General features: G+C 38.2%; 1 protein-coding gene across 1 annotated transcript; it reads right to left on the bottom strand.

Annotated features, from left to right (window-relative positions):
• Positions 1 to 5,858: 5,858 nt before the first annotated feature.
• Positions 5,859 to 17,797, bottom strand: LOC114240221 (L-dopachrome tautomerase yellow-f-like). The gene is made up of 9 exons (XM_089737194.1): positions 17,478 to 17,797; positions 16,614 to 16,781; positions 15,696 to 15,863; positions 15,034 to 15,150; positions 10,280 to 10,459; positions 8,253 to 8,401; positions 7,413 to 7,587; positions 6,660 to 6,759; positions 5,859 to 6,178 (listed from the first exon to the last, which is right to left on the bottom strand). Exons 1-9 carry the CDS (start codon positions 17,752 to 17,754, stop codon positions 6,094 to 6,096), a joined length of 1,419 nt encoding a protein of 472 aa, XP_089593320.1. The 5' UTR covers positions 17,755 to 17,797; the 3' UTR covers positions 5,859 to 6,093.
• Between the last annotated feature and the right edge of the window lie 143 nt (positions 17,798 to 17,940).

Below are 17,940 nucleotides of genomic sequence, written 5' to 3'. Positions count from 1 at the left end.
GGGGAGGCCTATTTCGAAAAGCGAATATTCTTAGATTTGGCGGCCGCGCGAGTGAGGCAAAGCTCTCCTCACTACGCAGAAATCCGCCGAGTAGGGGGTCAGCCCCCTAGGAGCTTCGGGCTCCATCCGCTTTGTGTGGGGAGGAACCTAGGCGTAGGGTGGCATGCTCGGCACGCTCGCCCGTAATACGGAACCGGTCGATGGTAGGCCGCGATCCCCCGACCGCTCCCGGGGAAGGTGTAGCGCGACGCCATCAATGCGGGCTCTTGGCCCGTCGACCGTGGGAACCGGCGATCTTGTCGCTGGTGGCCGTCGGTCCGGCGTCTGGTGGACGGCGGATGTACTGTACTCTGCGTAAACTCTGTCCCGCCGTCTCAATAGCCCCGACTGGGCTCCGGCCCGGTCCGGGGTAGGGGGCCGGCTGTGAGCGCAGAAGTTTTTAGTGAGGTTCAACTCCCACATACCCCACCCGTCGTGCAGGTGAGGATCCGGTGATTTTCTCCTATGAAAAAAAAGGATATTGATGCAAAAAATCTCTCTAAGGTTGATTTGAGTTAGATTGTATATGCATGCAATTCTAATTAATAAACAGAATAGCATCCTGATTTAGTTTATTGATAAGTTAGCAAAGGCCCTAATTATACGAGGCATGCCTTTTAAGTTTTCTCGTTTGAAGAAAAAAACACAACTAGAACCTTATAGTACTTTTTATTGTTTTTCAAAGTATTCACCACGTAGCTTAATACACTTTTCCATTCGCTCAAACCAGTTATTTTAACATTTATTCCACTCTAAAGTGGTGGTGTTCGAAATGGCTGACTTGAAAGCGTCGACTGCTTCTTCACCGGACTGGAACCTTTGACCACGTAGACTTTTCTTAATTTTAGGAAATGTAAAGAAATCGCTAGGGCTTAGGTCAAGACTGTATGGAGGACGGTCAAGAATTTCTACTTTTCCTGCTTCAAATACTCAATCGTTTGACGAGCGCTGTGTGAGCTTGCGTTGTCGTGGTGCAGAATGATGCGTCGCTTTGAGTTAGATTTTCGAAGTTCCGCGATGACTTGTGGTAAACAAACTGTGGTATACCACTCTGCGTTAACCGTTCTACGATCTTCGAGTGAAATAGTCGCAACATTACCGGTTTTTCCAACGAACGTGGTCACCATCTTCTTTGAAGCGCTAATACCGCACTAAACCATCACTGAAATCGGATAGTGCCCACGTTACACTCTGTCGACTGATTGGGAAGCTTCCTTAGAGCTTTGAGCATAAATACGGTCATTTTGTTTGTTAAAATGTTGCTCAATTGTAAAAAAAATCTCATCCGTAAACAAAATTTTTGTATGACCTCCCTTTGCGTACCTCTTCAGTAGTTGTTTTGATTTTACCACCCTATTCTCTTTTAAATTATCAGTTAAGAAATAACCAGTACGTCTTTTATAGGCTGCAAGTCCTAAGTTATCTTTTAAAATGCGCGACATGGTTCTAGGTCCCTTACTGCTTTGACCAACTTTTTCGTACGAACACTACGTGGACGGCCAGATCTTTTTCTGTCACAAACAGAGGAGGTCTTATTGTACCTATTAATAGCCCGGTACACAAACATTTTACTAATACCAAGCGTATGGAGAGTTTTAAAAATTGCATTTGGCTCCATACCTACTTTGTGTAATGCAATCACAGCGATTCGGTTCTCTTTATCACTCCACTCCATTTTAATATCGCAAAATATTGTACAATGTATTGGCGCCAAAATGAGAAAACTCAATGAGCAATCATATAAAAATGACAGATTTCAAATTCAAATGTAATATTTTGTTTATTTTTAATTGTAACAGTATTTATGGTAAGTAAGTATATATACTTAGTTTGGCACTCCTTCATAGCTAATACCCCGCGAAACCATCACTGAAGTCGGATAGTGCCCACGTTGCACTCTGTCGACTAATTGGGAAGCTTCCTTAGAGCTTTGAGCATAAATACGGTCATTTTGTTTGTTAAAATGTTGCTCATGTTAAAGTATGATGCCGTCATCCACCTTGAGCTACGATAAATTTTTTTATAGTAAAAATGTTTTCAATTATCACTCGACTCATCCAACCGGTGTACGGAATGCATAGATGTAGGTGCAGCATATTGATGAATGTCTGCGTTCACAATTACTTTTTTAATTTCGATATTGAAACTTTGCAATTAGAAGAAGTGTACTCGACTGCAAACGCTTGAAAGAATGCTGATGATTACATTCATATAAAGGTATAAGGAGAAAACGTATATTTGATTATGTGGAAATTAATTTCATGCATTTTTTTAATTGCTATTATACTATCGCAAGGTTAACTATAATGTGCAAGTTACAAACATTTTAATTTTGTTCATAGAAGAGCATCAATTAATTTTATACATAAATCTTACTAGTTGTACATACGTTTGGTTTAAAAATAAAATAATTTATTTATTAAAAATAAGATAAAATAAATTTAAAAATAACGTAAGTATGTACAGTGCATCAGCTTCGATCCAAGAGCAAGTACCGTGTTCAGTGATTCATAAAATAAAATAAAAAACATGAACATATTATACAGATATTAGGGACATTAATGAAAGTTTATAAAATAAATTATAGTAAAAAACGATAAACAATAATTTTTTAACCAATATTTATTTATTTTGACTTAGTACTCAAGAACATATATTACATATATAACATTATACACTTAAGATTGTAACAAGATAATCATGAAACAATTTTTTATAGTAAAAGTTTACTTTCTTACGGATAGTAGTATCTATAATATAAATTAAAATGCTTGTTATTCAGAAAGCACGCTGTATCTTGAACTGAATCTGATTTGAAATCGATTAATCGAAGAATCCATTTTTTTGAGCCAAAATGTGGATTTTTTTAAAATTGATATGTAGTTCTGAATCGATTCAGTGAATCGATATTACACCCTTGAAAATCGACATTCGATTTTTTCAGTTTTGGTAAAAACATTAAAATTTTATCCAATTAGGAATTTAAATTACGCGCTCCGCGCGGTTTAATTTTTCAAGCAATAAAGAATCAGGGACTATAATTTTGCGATAATTAGATACTCAGTTAATTTTACACTTATTTTGATTTCATCTATTTTAATAATATATAATATAGAAGGTAGAGGATAGAGGATTGGTTAAATGTACCCGTAATATTACGGTGTTGCCGGTTAAAGAGTTGATGGCTCAAAAATTCGCTATAAGCTGAATTATCTATTTTCTTCACTTTTTAATGTAATAATTACATTAAGAAAATAAATGTATTCTTTTAAACCTGACCTGACACAGCAACGTCGAGGATAAATAATTCCAGATTTTATTGATCACTTAAATTTACAAAGCTTTGAAATTTCTCAGTAAAACGCTCAAGGTCTATTACCAATTCAGTTCCAATCATTTGTACGATAGGTTTCTGCAAACAACTGAAAAACAAAAAAAATCCGATTGTTGCAAGTGCAATAAGTAGGGAAGAACTTGTAGCAGTAGGTATCATAGAAGAGATATTTGACAAATAACTGCATTAGCGAAATTTTTAAGATAAGCTTGCGAGTGTTCCTGTCACGAACGAGACACCCGCTCGGTGGAAGATCTTCCCTTCGCTGTTGTCCCTAAACGCTAAAGCTTATAGGTGACTGTTAATTATCTGTTAACTATCTTACCGAAAACGGTTTGTTAAATGATAAATTCAGCGTACAAGCAATATAAGCGATATTGTCACGTTAATTGAGTCAAAAGATCGAAGTCTCAAGCAGATGTAATCCCGTGAGGATTTTCAATATATCCTATGATAACCAGCAATTATGTAAATTTCTAAATTTTGCTGGTTTCATTGTGACTCGATACTATACTATCAATGTGTAAGTCGTTTGTAAATATCTCAGAAGTTCCTAGATATTTCTTTGGAAAAAATTGTACCTTCTCCGGGATTTGAATACCGGCATAGTCGCATCGATGGATACGCCGGGCGTCTTTAACACTGGACACCTTTAGGTTAAAGTTAAAAGTGATTTCGACCATGCTTGTTAGTTTTCGTGGCCTTAAATGAAAATACGAGCGCCCAAGAAATTTTGGTACCTTCGAATTGTGATACATTTACAATACTACAAGTAGTGATAAACGAATTGCACGACTTTGAGGAACCTAAATCTTCTTCTTCCGAGTCGGTCTCTTCATTGCTGAAGGTCGTGTCTAGTTTGAAATGTTGACCACTCGATGCACAATGCTTCCCCACGTCTTCCTGTCCTCGGCGGTCTTTGTAACCACGGTTCTTGGCAGGCCAGTGAGCGTCTCTACTAGATCAGACGAGCGGGTAGGTGAGCGTTCGCGTGATCTTCTCTCGTCAACCTGACCAACTACCATCAGCTTTTTTAAGTTATCGGGGTCTTTACGAGCGATGTGACCGAAATACGTGAGAATACGTTGGAAGCAGATAGCGGACAGCCATGTGACAATACCGAGCTCCTTCAGAATGGACAAGTTGGTCCGGCGCGCTATCCATAGAATTCGCAAGATCAGCCTCCAATACCACATTTCAAAAGCGTCGATCTTTGTCCTATCACTTCGTCCAGGTTTCAGCGCCGTAAAGGAAATTTGAGAAGCCCAATAAGGGATGTACCAACCTCACGTTGGTTTTGCAGGATATTTACTCAGTGTGTTTACTCATCGCTCTTTTGGACATTTGGATTCTTCTAGCTATCTCCTTCTCACCTTCGCCACAAAGAAGAGAGCCAAGATAAACGAACTGGTCAACAAATTCCAAGTCATGAAGTTCATTAGAGCGAATAAGCATACCAGGTCTAGGTCGAACCTACATATTTATATAAGATTAAAAAAGTCAATTTCCAGAAACGAAAAATCGTAAAGCACAAAACTACTGTCTGCCATCGTAATATTTTTGAATTCAGAATTTTAAATCCATAAGACTTAATTTTTTGCAAGATGTTTTAATCGTCAATCGCAGACCGTGCAGTTTCCATTTAAATTCAATGTTTCCACTTTGGCAACGCCATTTTAACTCTTTTATATATATGAATACTAATAACACGTCAAAACACAAATGTCTCGCCATGAACAAAGCCTTTCACTTAACATTGGTCAAAATGTTAAAGTATGATGCCGTCATCCACCTTGAACTACGATGTTCTTTTTTATATTATAAATCTTTTCAATTATCACTCGATCATCAAACCGGTGTGCGGAATGCATAGATGTAGGCGCGGCAAATTGATGAATGTCTGCGTTCACAATTACTTTTTTAATTTCGATATTGAAACTATGCAATTAGAAGAAGTGTCCTCGACTGCAAACGCTTGAAAGAATGCTGATGATTACATTCATAAAGGTATAGGGAGAAAATGTATATTTGATTATGTGGAAATTAATTTCATGCATTTTCTAATTGCTATTATACTATCGCAAGGTTATTATAATGTGCAAGTTACAACCATTTTAATTTTGTTCATAGAAGAGCATCAATTAATTTTATACAAACATCCTACTAGTTGTAAGTTTGGTTTAAAAATAAATTATTTTATTTTTAAACCAAAGATAAAATAAATTTTAAAATAATTTAAGCGTGTACAGTGCATCAGCTTCGATCCAAGAGCAAGTACCGTGTTGAGTGATTCATAAAATAAAATAAAAAACATGAACATATTATACGGATATTAGGGACGTTAATGAAAGATACTAAAATAAATTATAAAAAAAATGATAAACAATAATAATTTACCCAGTATAAATGAAAAACATTTGATTATTATAAACATTTAATTTTTATACAGTTTTATAATATATTTATTTCATTTCTCATAGAACTTCACCTGAGTGAAAATCTATTAATTGTTCAAGCAATTTTAAATTCAATTCTGGTATTATTTAAGTAGAGATTATATAAAAACGTCTTGGTCTGTCATCATGGGTAGACAAAAACTGTGTCCTCATTATAATAAAAAAAAAAAAATTTTTTTATGTATTTTGAGTACTCAGGAACTTATACACTTAAGATTGTAACAAGATAATCATCAAATGATTTTACAGTGAAATTGTATTTGCCTACGTAAAGTATCTACGATATACATTAAAATAGTCCTTATTCAGGAAGCACGCTGTATCTATAATCGCACTATCAAAATCCATCCTAAAAAACAAACAAACTGTACAATTGTGGGAATTTTTTGTATTTTTCTCTTATTGTTAGAACCTGCTCACCCGGTCACTAATGGTTATCGCCATTGAGATCTTAGGTCCTTTCTACGGCTCTCCACAGTAGTCATGCGTTTCGGTTTGAAAGACGGAACAACTTTTTTACAACTTGATATCTCAAGGTGAGTGAAGGAATTCACGTTGCGATGTTCAGGAGCACTGGTAACCAGTTAAGACCTGGTGGGCCACGAGCACTGATATCTTCATTGATTTGTCCAATGGTTGAGACAAATTGGTTCAGATAGTCTTAATTTGGTGCGAAAAGGAAAAATACAAGTGGTTTTCCAATCAAATGACTTAAGCTAAGCTAAAATTTGACACGAAATACCCAGTTTTGGTACTTCCATCTGGTTCTAGGATTCTCACATACAAAAAATCATGTATGATAGTATAAAATAAATAAAACTTTTACATACGTGTACATGTAATGGTTCCATTCGTCGGGATCCTGATATTGTGATGAGTTTAACTTTCTGTTAAGCAAAATTTTCAATGTATTTCCAGCGACTAGGACATCTGCAATGTGAATCACTACATCAATCATGTATACACAAAAACAACCAGCTAATAGCCCTTGTCATAACTACATCAAGTCAATATCGGCTTTTGGGCTTGGCACTAGTATAGCTAAGCCCGTGTATTGGAGCTGTTGCAATACTCTTTTTCTTTCTTTTTTTTATTGGACTTGTAGGCAGACGAGCATACGGCCCACCTGATTGTGAGTGGTTAACGTCGCCCATGGACTTCAGCAATGCCAGGAGCCTACCGCTAAGTACTCTCCACAAGCCTCGTTTGAAGAAGGACATGTCATAGAACATTGTCCCTGTCGCACACTACCTATGTACTCTTGGCTGAGCCTTTACTCGCCTACCTGTCCTGGTGTAACTGGAAAGATCACCCGCCCACCAGTAATCCGTTATTCCGGTTCCGGTCAAATCTAACATACACACTCAACATATCTATTTGTACAACGGACCAGCGAGATCAATAATGTAGATCGCGGGGTTGGTGCTGAGGCTTATACTTGCTATTTTCTCACAAACATTGTGGATTGTGAGTTATACTGGACAATGCAATGAGCACACTCCTAGAGATAGCCCATATATAGCTAAGTTCTGGCGGCTAGGCCTTTCTACAGGTTCTACTGACTTAAGCTTAAATGTTCATACCAGATATGTAAAGCGATGAAGTGAAATTTAACTTTGCTACTTCATAGACGTTTTCGGTTTTCATTTCAGCCGCCAGATTCCAGCATAGTACACCGTCTCTCGCTTTGTTAACAAATACCAAGTTATTGGTATTCACGCTGAGAGAGAACAAAAATTTTCGTTTCTCAAGAAGGTCCTGGAAAAAAATTTTTCACCATTAACTTAGTTATACGTAAAAAATGATGCGCGTGTAACTTGGTACACGTGAAAAAAGTGTAACTTCTTTTGCGTTGTGTAGTATTGTGGTTTTCTACATTTTTCATCCTTAAATTAAATTTCTCTTGTAATAGGGAATGTTGTGTATAAGAGAAACGACCTAGCTCACATTGGACTTTCCCTCTTTCCACGGACGAGGGGTTCGCGAGACGCTCCATCTATTTTCTCACTCTCGCTCCTACCTAAATTGTATCTTTTCTCTCTAGCCGTAACGAATCTGTCGCGATTAAAATTTTACTCTCAACGCGCCTAAAGAAGTTGCACTTCCAAAAAGCTTAAGGATTTAAGACATAATATCTTGTAGATGTTTTTTTTTATATCAACGAAATTATTTAGTTACAGTAGCCCGTAAATATCCTAGCTCAAATGTCATTGTTCACCTTGAAATATGACAGTTGCTTAATGTTCCTCGTTCAATCCGAAATGAGGATTATATGTAGTAATTCATACAATCAGTAGATAAGCAAAGCATACGACCGCCCTGGATTGTAAACTAATCAATGTAATGTTATCATTACAGGCAAATTCTGCGGTTTGTATGCAGCGTTTAATTTTTTTTTAAATACGAATAATAAAAATACATACGATATGATGATTTTCCAGTTCGCTTTCCCATAAGTTCGCAGCCTCAGATCCACGAGTAGACATCATGATATCAGTAAATGACTTCAAACGTTCTCTTCCAGTCGTTAAATTCGATGTTAATGTATATTTTATAAAGTTTATTGGCACTCCTATAATACAGTAAAATGGTTAATATAAATATTAGAGTAGATTAAAAGCAACAGTCACATACGCCTTTAACAATGCGAATAATCAGATAAACCATTTCCAACCGATTAAGAAGAATTCAGAAATTCTTCAAATTAATAAGTTCGCGTGAGCAACGTCTTACAACGTCGTGTTTTTTAAATTATAAAATGGTGCAACGTCATATGACGGCCTCTAGATCATCACACGTCTTACAACGTCGTGTTTTTTAAGTTATAAAATGGTGCAATGTCATATGACGGCCTCTAGATCATCATAATATTTGTTTTGTTCGCACATCTTTGGACGTCTATTCAATGGGCAAATTCCTATGGCGCATGTACTTAGCGCCGGAACACATTCGATTTTCATAGCCTACAACGCCGCATTCCCTAAAAAATCATCATAAGATGTACGTATAAGGTTGGGGAAAAGTTTCTTCGCATTTTTATAGAAAATTATCAACATTTTTTAATATAGTTTATTTACATTTAACTAAAGTACCTATATAGGTACCATTTTGTTCGATAACTTTTTACCATCTTGTAGGTAGGGACATGATCCCATTGCTATAGAAATTTTGGGGCTTCTGATCAAAATACCGCGACAATTGGTTTTAGCAGTCCTCTCGTGATATTAACCTGACACTGCTTAAAGAATTCTGAAGAAACCGAAACAGGTGGAAATCTAAAGGTGCAAAGTCAGTACTATACGCCTAATGCATTAACACCTCCCAGCCAAGCTCTCTTAATTTTTCGTCGTCATTATGATGAAAAACCACACCCCTTCTGTTGATTAATTCCGGCCAATTTCTCTCAACTTCTTGCTTTAATCTCATCAGTTGTTTGCAGTAGAGCTCAGAATCGATGGTCTTGCCTGGTGGTAACAGCTCATAATGAATAATGCCCTTGCAATCCCATCACACATACAGCATCACTTTGTTGTGAGTTAACCCGGATTTCGCCACAGTCTGTGAAGCCTTTGACCACGACCTTTTTCACTTTTTTCTTGTCGTACGTGATCCATTTTTCATTACCAGTTATCAGCTTCTTCAAAAATGGATCGGTTTCATTACGTCGTAATGAAGAATCACAAATGAGTACACGGTTCATTAGGTTTCTTTCAGTGAACTCATGAGGTTCCAAAATATCGAGATTTTCGTGTACCCAGTTTTTTTTCAAATGCGCCAAAACTGTTTTGTGATCAATTTCCAGTTCTTCAGCTACGTCGTAATTACTGATATGCCGATCTTGCTCCACATTTTCAAAAATGGCATCCATTTTATCCGTAGCAGGGCGACCAGAGCGACGTGCATCTTTGACATCAAAATTTCTGGATTGAAAACGCTTAAACCAAATTTGTGCTACTCTCACAGACATCGCACTAGGTCCATAAGCATCGAATTTTTTTTTCGCGGCTTGCGTTGCATTTTTACCTTTTTTGTAGTAAGCTTTTATACATTTTACTCATATTTACAGTACGAAAACTAAATAAAAATCACACATTTTCCTAATTTGAATTTGGGATTATCTTCTTTAAAATTTAAACTTTTAATGATACCAAAATCAGCCAGATACAAATAGTATATATAGCCAAAGATATTTTATTACAAGTGCATACATACTATAATGAGAAAAGACTTTTTCCCCAACCTATTATTACGGCGGGACCTTTTTAGACGTAGCTAAACTTTGTATGGGAAAAATATGCGCCACAGTAGCAATATTCAGAAATGAGGTTGCTCACGCGAACATGTTAATAGAAAATGACGTGAAACTTGTTTTGTTCTCGAAATTGTCCATATTTTCAATATTTTCAACGCTATTGTATCTAATGCTTGCATAAAGACTGTGAAAACTTACGCGGAAACTCAAAGTGCGGCGAATCCGTTGGGAAGTGATTTAAATCGGTAACGTTGAGCCGTGTGAAAGCAGTGTCTTCTAATGAAAATACTATTATTCCGTCTGTAGATTGATCCGTTATATAAACGAATGTGTCATTACATTTACTTCGACCAGTGTCTACGCCTAATATCATTAGACCTGAAAAACAAGAGTGGCTCAAAATATAATTTACTAATAGTACTAATAAACTTGGCGTCGCTCGGTGGAGTAGGAGCTAGGTGTCTTGGGCATCACGTGGGAGGAGCTAGAACAGACAGCCCAAGATCGATGTAAATGGAAGGATTCGAGCCCTACTACACCACAGCAGAGGGTAATAGGAAAGAATGATGATAATGATGACTAATAAAGACAATCAAATTAAAATTTATTTTAGTAATAATTGACGTAAATATACATTTATACATAATGATGTAAGTAATATGATATATGAAACATCACATACATCTGCTGTAATTATAGATAAACTTTGATTTTCAAAGGTGGTTGCCAGTAATGCTATCAGCGAATACTGATCTTACTAAAAACAGGAATCCCTCTAAGTAAATAATAATATGTACCACATTTAACTTGCACACGAAATTTTTAATAGCGCTGGCTCCAGTCGCGAATCTAACTGATATTATTTTACATGTTACTGAAGATACAGTATCTCAGTATCTAAACACCACATCAAGGGCTCGACTGAATGATATCAACTAGCCTAGAAAGAGTAACTTGTGTATAAGTGCAGTCGATTGTAATAGGCGCCAAAGGGCTCCTGGCTTATAAGATCAAATGCCATAGTATTCGCAGCCAGCAGCAGACCTAAGTTTCAAGTTTCTTAGATTGTGATATCTGGTATGATTTACAAATTAAGTACGATTAAGTTACGATTAAGTCGTCGTGGCTTAAAGGATAAGACGTCCGGCGCATTCGTGTTGAAGCGATGCACCGGTGTTCGAATCCCGCAGGCGGGTACCAATTTTTCTAATGAAATACGTACTCAACAAATGTTCACGATTGACTTCCACGGTGAAGGAATAACATCGTGTTATAAAAATGAAACCCGCAAAATTATAATTTGCGTAATTACTGGTGGTAGGACCTCTTGTCGTGTGGTGTCGGCCTCGAAAAAAGAATAACACCTCCCCTTCTCCTCCCGTGGGTGCCGTAAGAGGCGACTAAGGGATTATCCAGAGAATGGGCAGCAGCGTTCTCCGAGTATCATAACAGCACACTGCGATCGCCAACCCGCATGCCAAGCGTGGCGATTATGGCAAGCCGCCCCCCCCCCCCCCAACATGGCTGACACAAATAAAAACTGGCCCCCAGTCCCCGGCAGCTCCGCTATTCCTGGCTACGGTAGCGGTCAAGGTAACGGCGGGGCAGGGGGTGCTAAGAATCTCCGGCAGAGATCCGGCTACCATAAAAAAAGACGACTGGACCTGGCATCATACAACGTGCGAACACTGCGGACCGATGAGAAGATTGTGGAACTCGAGGAAGAATTGAGCAGGTTACGGTGGGACATTGTGGGCTTATCTGAAGTCCGAAGAGAGGGAGAGGACACGATAACTCTGAGGTCCGGTAACTTGCTCTATTTTCGGAAAGGTGATCATCTGTCTCAAGGCGGTGTCGGATTTTTCGTCCACAAGTCCCTTGTGAATAATGTGCTCAAAATCGAGAGTGCGTCGACCAGAGTGGCGTACCTTATACTCAGAATCACCAAAAGGTATTCGTTGAAGTTCATACAGGTTTACGCTCCGACCTCGGCACACTCCGACGATGAGGTAGAGACTATGTATGAGGACATCTCCAGAGCCATGCATAGCTTTACAACTCACTTCACCATTGTCATGGGGATTTCAACGCCAGACTGGGTAAACGGTCCGAGGGGGAGCTGCGAGTGGGACCATTTGGATTTGGGAATCAAAATCACCGGGGAAACTTACTTGCTGGTTTCATGGAGAAAGAAGAATTATTTATGATGAACTCTTTCTTCCAAAAACGGAATCACAGGAAGTGGACCTGGATGAGCCCCAATGGTGCCATCAAAAATGAGATAGATTTCATTATGTCGACAAAAAGGCAAATATTTAATGATGTTTCTGTGATCAATACGGTTAAAACAGGAAGTGATCATCGGATGGTAAGAGGCACATTGAACCTCAATATTAAGCTTGAGAGATTCCGACTGATAAGGTCTACGCTCCGTCCAGCACCAGCTCAGATCCAAAGTTCTGGGCACTTTCAACTCGAACTTCAAAACCGCTTCGATTGCCTAGGAGGCTCCGTGGACGGTTACAATGACGGGTTTGTGAATGCTGTCCATACGATTGGTTCCAAGTTTTTTGGAGCCCGTCGTACAAACAGAACCAAAAAACTCTCAGACCCTACTCTCAAACTCATGGAAGAACGTCGCGGAATGATTGTGCAGTCTTCAGAAGATTCGTTTAAATGTCGGTCTCTCAACAGACAGATCTCAAAGTCTCTTAAATTTCATCTACGCCGTTTTAATACTGAGCGTATTAAAGAGGCTATAGAACGAAACAAAGGCTCCAAAGTGTTCGCGAGAGATTTGTCTCTTGGGAAAAGCCAGTTGACAAAACTGAAGACCGATGATGGCAGGAACATTTCGTCCAAGCCTGAGCTTTTGAGAGAGGTTGAGAAGTTCTATGGACAGCTATACACATCTACTCGACAACCCGTGGAATATCTAGCAAAGGATCCAAGAGCTAGATTAGTCCGACACTATACCGAAGATATCCCCGACGTCAGCCTGTACGAGATTAGAATGGCTCTCAAACAACTTAAGGACAACAAGGCACCGGGCGAGGATGGAATTATTGTCGAACTTCTGAAGGCGGGTGGAAAACCAGTCCTTCGGGCCCTTCAAAATTTATTTAATTCCGTCATTCTCGATGGGAATGTGCCCCTGGCATGGACCAGAAGTGTGGTGGTACTGTTCTTCAAAAAGGGTGACAATACTCGTTTGAAGAATTATAGACCTATCTCACTTCTGAGTCATGTCTATAAGTTGTTCTCGAGAGTTATTACGAACCGTCTCGCGCGCAGGTTTGATGACTTCCAGCCACCCGAACAAGCCGGTTTCCGAAAAGGCTATAGTACCGTAGACCACATTCATACGCTGCGGCAGATTGTACAAAAGACCGAGGAATATAACCTGCCGCTTTGCTTAGCATTTGTGGACTACGAGAAAGTCTTTGATTCGATTGAAACCTGGGCCGTGTTACAGTCTCTCCAACGGTGCCAAATTGATTATCGGTATATCGAAGTGTTGAGGTGTTTGTATGAAAACGCTACTATGTCAGTCCGAGTACAGGACCGGGCTTCGGAACCTATGCTTCTGCAGCGGGGCGTGAGGCAAGGAGATGTTATTTCTCCGAAAATATTTACCGCTGCGCTGGAAGATGTTTTCAAAGTTCTGGACTGGAAAGGAATAGGCATCAACATAAACGGCGAGTACATAACTCACCTTCGGTTCGCCAATGATATTGTGATTATGGCCGAGACCATGGAGGACCTCAGTACAATGCTCAAAGACCTCAGTAGGGCTTCTATCCGAGTGGGTCTAAATATGAACAAGGAAAAAACAAAAATTATGTTGAATGCTCATGTAGCGCCCACTCCAGTAAAGATCGGAGGCTCTACGCTCGAAGTTGTTGACGAGTATATTTACCTGGGACACACTGTCCAGCTAGGTAATTCCAACTTCGAAAAAGAGGTCAACCGTCGAATCCAGTTCGAATGGGCAGCGTTCGGAAAGCTACGTAAAATCTTCTCATCACAAATACCACAGTGTCTCAAAACGAAAGTCTTTGACCAGTGTGTGTTGCCAGTGATGACATATGGCACTGAGACGTGGTCGCTCACAATGGGCCTTATGAGAAGGCTCAAGGTCACCCAAAGAGCAATGGAGAGGGCTATGCTCGGAGTTTCCCTGCGAGACCAAATCAGAAATGAGGAGATTCGCAGGAAAACCATGATAACCGACATAGCCCAAAGGATTGCGACACTGAAGTGGCAGTGGGCAGGACACATTGCTCGCGGAACAGATGGCCGTTGGGGCCAGAAGGTTCTTGAGTGGCGACCGCGTACTGGGAGACGTAGCGTGGGTAGGTCTCCCACAAGGTGGGCCGACGACCTATTGAGGTTCGCGGGGATCCGCTGGATGCAGGCAGCGCAGGACCGGTCTTTGTGGCGAGGCTTGGGGGAGGCCTATGTCCAGCAGTGGACGTCCATGGGCTGATAGAGAGAGGACCTCTTGTGAGTCCGCACGAGTAGGTGCCACCGCCCTGCCTGTTTCTGTCGTGAAGCAGCAATGCGTTTCGGTTTGAAGGGTGGGGCAGCCGTTGTAACTATACTGAGACTTTAGAACTTGTATCTCAAGGTGGGTGGCGCGTCTACGTTTTAGATGTCTATGGGCTCCAGTAACCACATAGCACCAGGTGGGCAGTGAGCTTGTCCACCCGACTAAGCAAAAAAAAAAATCCCCCAAAATTCGTAAATCTCTTTGCTTACTGAAATACAGTAGCACAATAGCTGTCTTGTTTTTTTCTACTCAAGTCTCTCCCTAATTTCTGTCTGTGAATCCATCATCAAATTAATTCCATTCATCTGTATTCTATCTTGTTGTTACTACCTTTTCTCGTGTCTCACTTTTATGGCTCAATACCACCAATATAATTATAACAGGGTTACACACTCCTTACCTTCAGTAGCTGTACCGTTGATCAGCACTGCGGGGCTTATGTCAAAACTGAATATCAAGTGATCAGTGCCCTCTCTATAAGCTGCTAGTGATGGGTGTTTCACTTGTTTTCGTGCACCTTTCAAATAATATATGTGTAAAATTACTTAAATCCAACACCGCAAAATCAAATCAAGATTTAATTCTATTAAAATACAGGTTTCTTTTTTAAATATTCGTATCCTTACTATTTTTTATAAAATAGTTTTTTTTTGTTAAAATAGAAATAATATAAAAAATAATAGTATTTATAATATAATATTATTATTATTTTTTCATTCATTTTTAATTTACTTCATTTAAAATTGAAATTAATTAATAAGAAGAAGAAATGATTTAATAAGACAATAAAGCAGTATCATGATTGTCACATCAAGTGTCCAAAGATTAATTATTGTGTTTACTGTTCCCACTCGCTCGCTTGAGATTCATCAGTCATCAATATAATAATTGTGGCAGTAACTTAATGCTTGCTACTATATCAATGAATTAGAAAAAAAAACTACTGCAAATAAACAATAACTCAAAATATGTATTCTATTTTTATTTTGTTGTACTAACGACCTCATTACTAAATAGCACCGATTTAACTTCTAAGTCACAATCGTATCAGTTAAATCTTACCTGGTATATCAATCAATCCGGTGTCAACCATCCATAGTCTCCGACAAAAATCGTAGAACGTTTTATAAACTGAAACTAATTTGTTGCCTTGTTTGTTATCGAACGGCTTAAAATCCGGACTAATGTATACTTCGCTTTCATCTATAACATTGACGGTTGATGGTATTCCTTAAAAACAATATTGTGTGTAGAAATAGCTGATATTTCATCTTCATATACCACCTGGTTACAAAATATCCCGTAAAAAAATATATTGTCATCCCTAGTAAACTGTCATGTCAGGGAACCAGGTTATTTAACAGAAAGGCCTACGTATGTACCTATTTTACTAAATAATTGCCTACTTTAATAGTTTATCTATTTTTCATTCATAAATATTTGCAGCGAGGTTGTGTTGTGTATTGAGTAAGGCGGAGCTTTTGAGCGGAGCGGTCACTTTGAGCCGTTTCTATAAATTTGAGGTTTACTATGAAAAACTAAATGTTCTTTTAGGTTGTTTCGTTAGCTAGGCTTATCAACGGGTAGTTTTGTAACACCCTGTATTAATGATTACTGTAATCATAGTATTTTATTTGGTATTCGCTCGAAAGAGACATAATTAAAACTACTTTTGGATTAGTAGTAGTGTCCGAGATTAAGTCGAATAAGTAGTTAAGATAATTCGACTCCCGCATGTCTATTCACAGTCTCGAATGTCGAACGATAATGCATTGTTTAAAAAAATTGACACAAAAACAATTAATGAGGTCATTGTTCCACCTTTGGAAATCCCACTCATGATCTTCCAGACAACGCTTTCTACTCAACAACATTCTGTTTTTCAAGCAATACCCCTGCTCAATGCCACTTCAGCCTATAATTTATTTGTATGTGCTTCTGTTAGAGAAATAAATATTAGATTAATGTCAAATATATTACCAGGTTCTGTTCTTGGGATTGTAATGAAATATCCAAGTTCAGTGTAACCGCCATCAATCGCGAATGGTCTGTTATTATTTTTAATATAAAATTTCTCTTCTTCGGTCAGTTCTTCTTCAACAAAATGAATAGTGCCTTCTTTGAATGCTACGTCACTACTGTCATAATCTAAAATATAAAATAAGCCTTAAATGAATGACATTCTATACTTAAAATTTATCTTGGGAGAAGCAATTGTCAATGTTGTGAACTTATTGTCGCCAACACGTGGAGCGAAGTTGTGCGAATTGTTTTATTTTGTCTATTTAGTGTTTCTTCAGATTTAAATGTGTAATAGCGGTGGTTTATTAACTGTTTAGTATTTGTAAAAGTGCACAAATGTAGAAAAATGAAACAAAGTCGCTGGACGTAGCTTCTCGGGATCCTCCAAAAAGTCCACTGAAAAAGTCTCAGATAATAACCAACGTTTTAATGAAACTTTTATCATCCAAAGTTTCATTTAATTTTATTTCAATTAATGCCTTCAATTAATCAACTTCATTTCATTTCGCTCTATAGCATTTTTCATAAAACAAAATATCCAAAAAATTTGGCTGTGTGGTGTGATACCTTCGCCTTTCCAGTTGGGAAAATGGAACCACTTCTTAGAAACACATCTCGACAAAAATAACGTCTTCAACAAAATTGCATAAGTTGCATTTTTATTTCCTACAAATTCTCATGGATACCACTTACCTCATGGTAGACACCGTGGTTCATAGACACGAGTAATATCGTTTGGTTTTACCATCGGTCGAAAAGGACCCAAAGAGACCCTAAATTTTGACACATAAATTGGTTTCAATCATCTGATACTGTACTTACATGTTACACCGCCAATATCAAAATAGCAATTAGTCCACGCATATTCTAACTCGACGTTTCCTTCAATAAAATTGTAATCGGGATTTACAGTAAAATTGAATCCCGTGAAATTAAATCCCGTAAAATTAAATCCAGTCAAATTATACTCTGAATTGTAATCAATGTCTTGATTATATTCAACACTAGAATCATATTCGACAGAATTGTCGTCATTAAAATTAATTTCACACAATGCATATCCAACAAAAACTACGAAAATACGAAAAGAATATTGCATTTTTAAATAAAAATATGTTCTTTGCGACTGCACTGAAGTCGGTCGATCGAGAAACTGGGTGTCTGGGGAAGTCTGGGTGTTGTTTTGATGCCGACGATGTCGATAATTTCAATAAAAGAAAAATTTATTTGTTAATGCACAAATCCTGTTTCGGCCAGTTTGACAAGAATTTTATTACTGCACGAC

This window comes from Bombyx mandarina, chromosome 22 (genome assembly GCF_030267445.1).
Source record: "Bombyx mandarina strain Sakado chromosome 22, ASM3026744v2".
NCBI classification, from domain to species: Eukaryota; Metazoa; Arthropoda; class Insecta; order Lepidoptera; family Bombycidae; genus Bombyx; species Bombyx mandarina.
The sequence above is the reverse complement of the archived record's forward strand: the minus strand, read 5'-3'. Positions and strand labels throughout refer to the sequence as shown.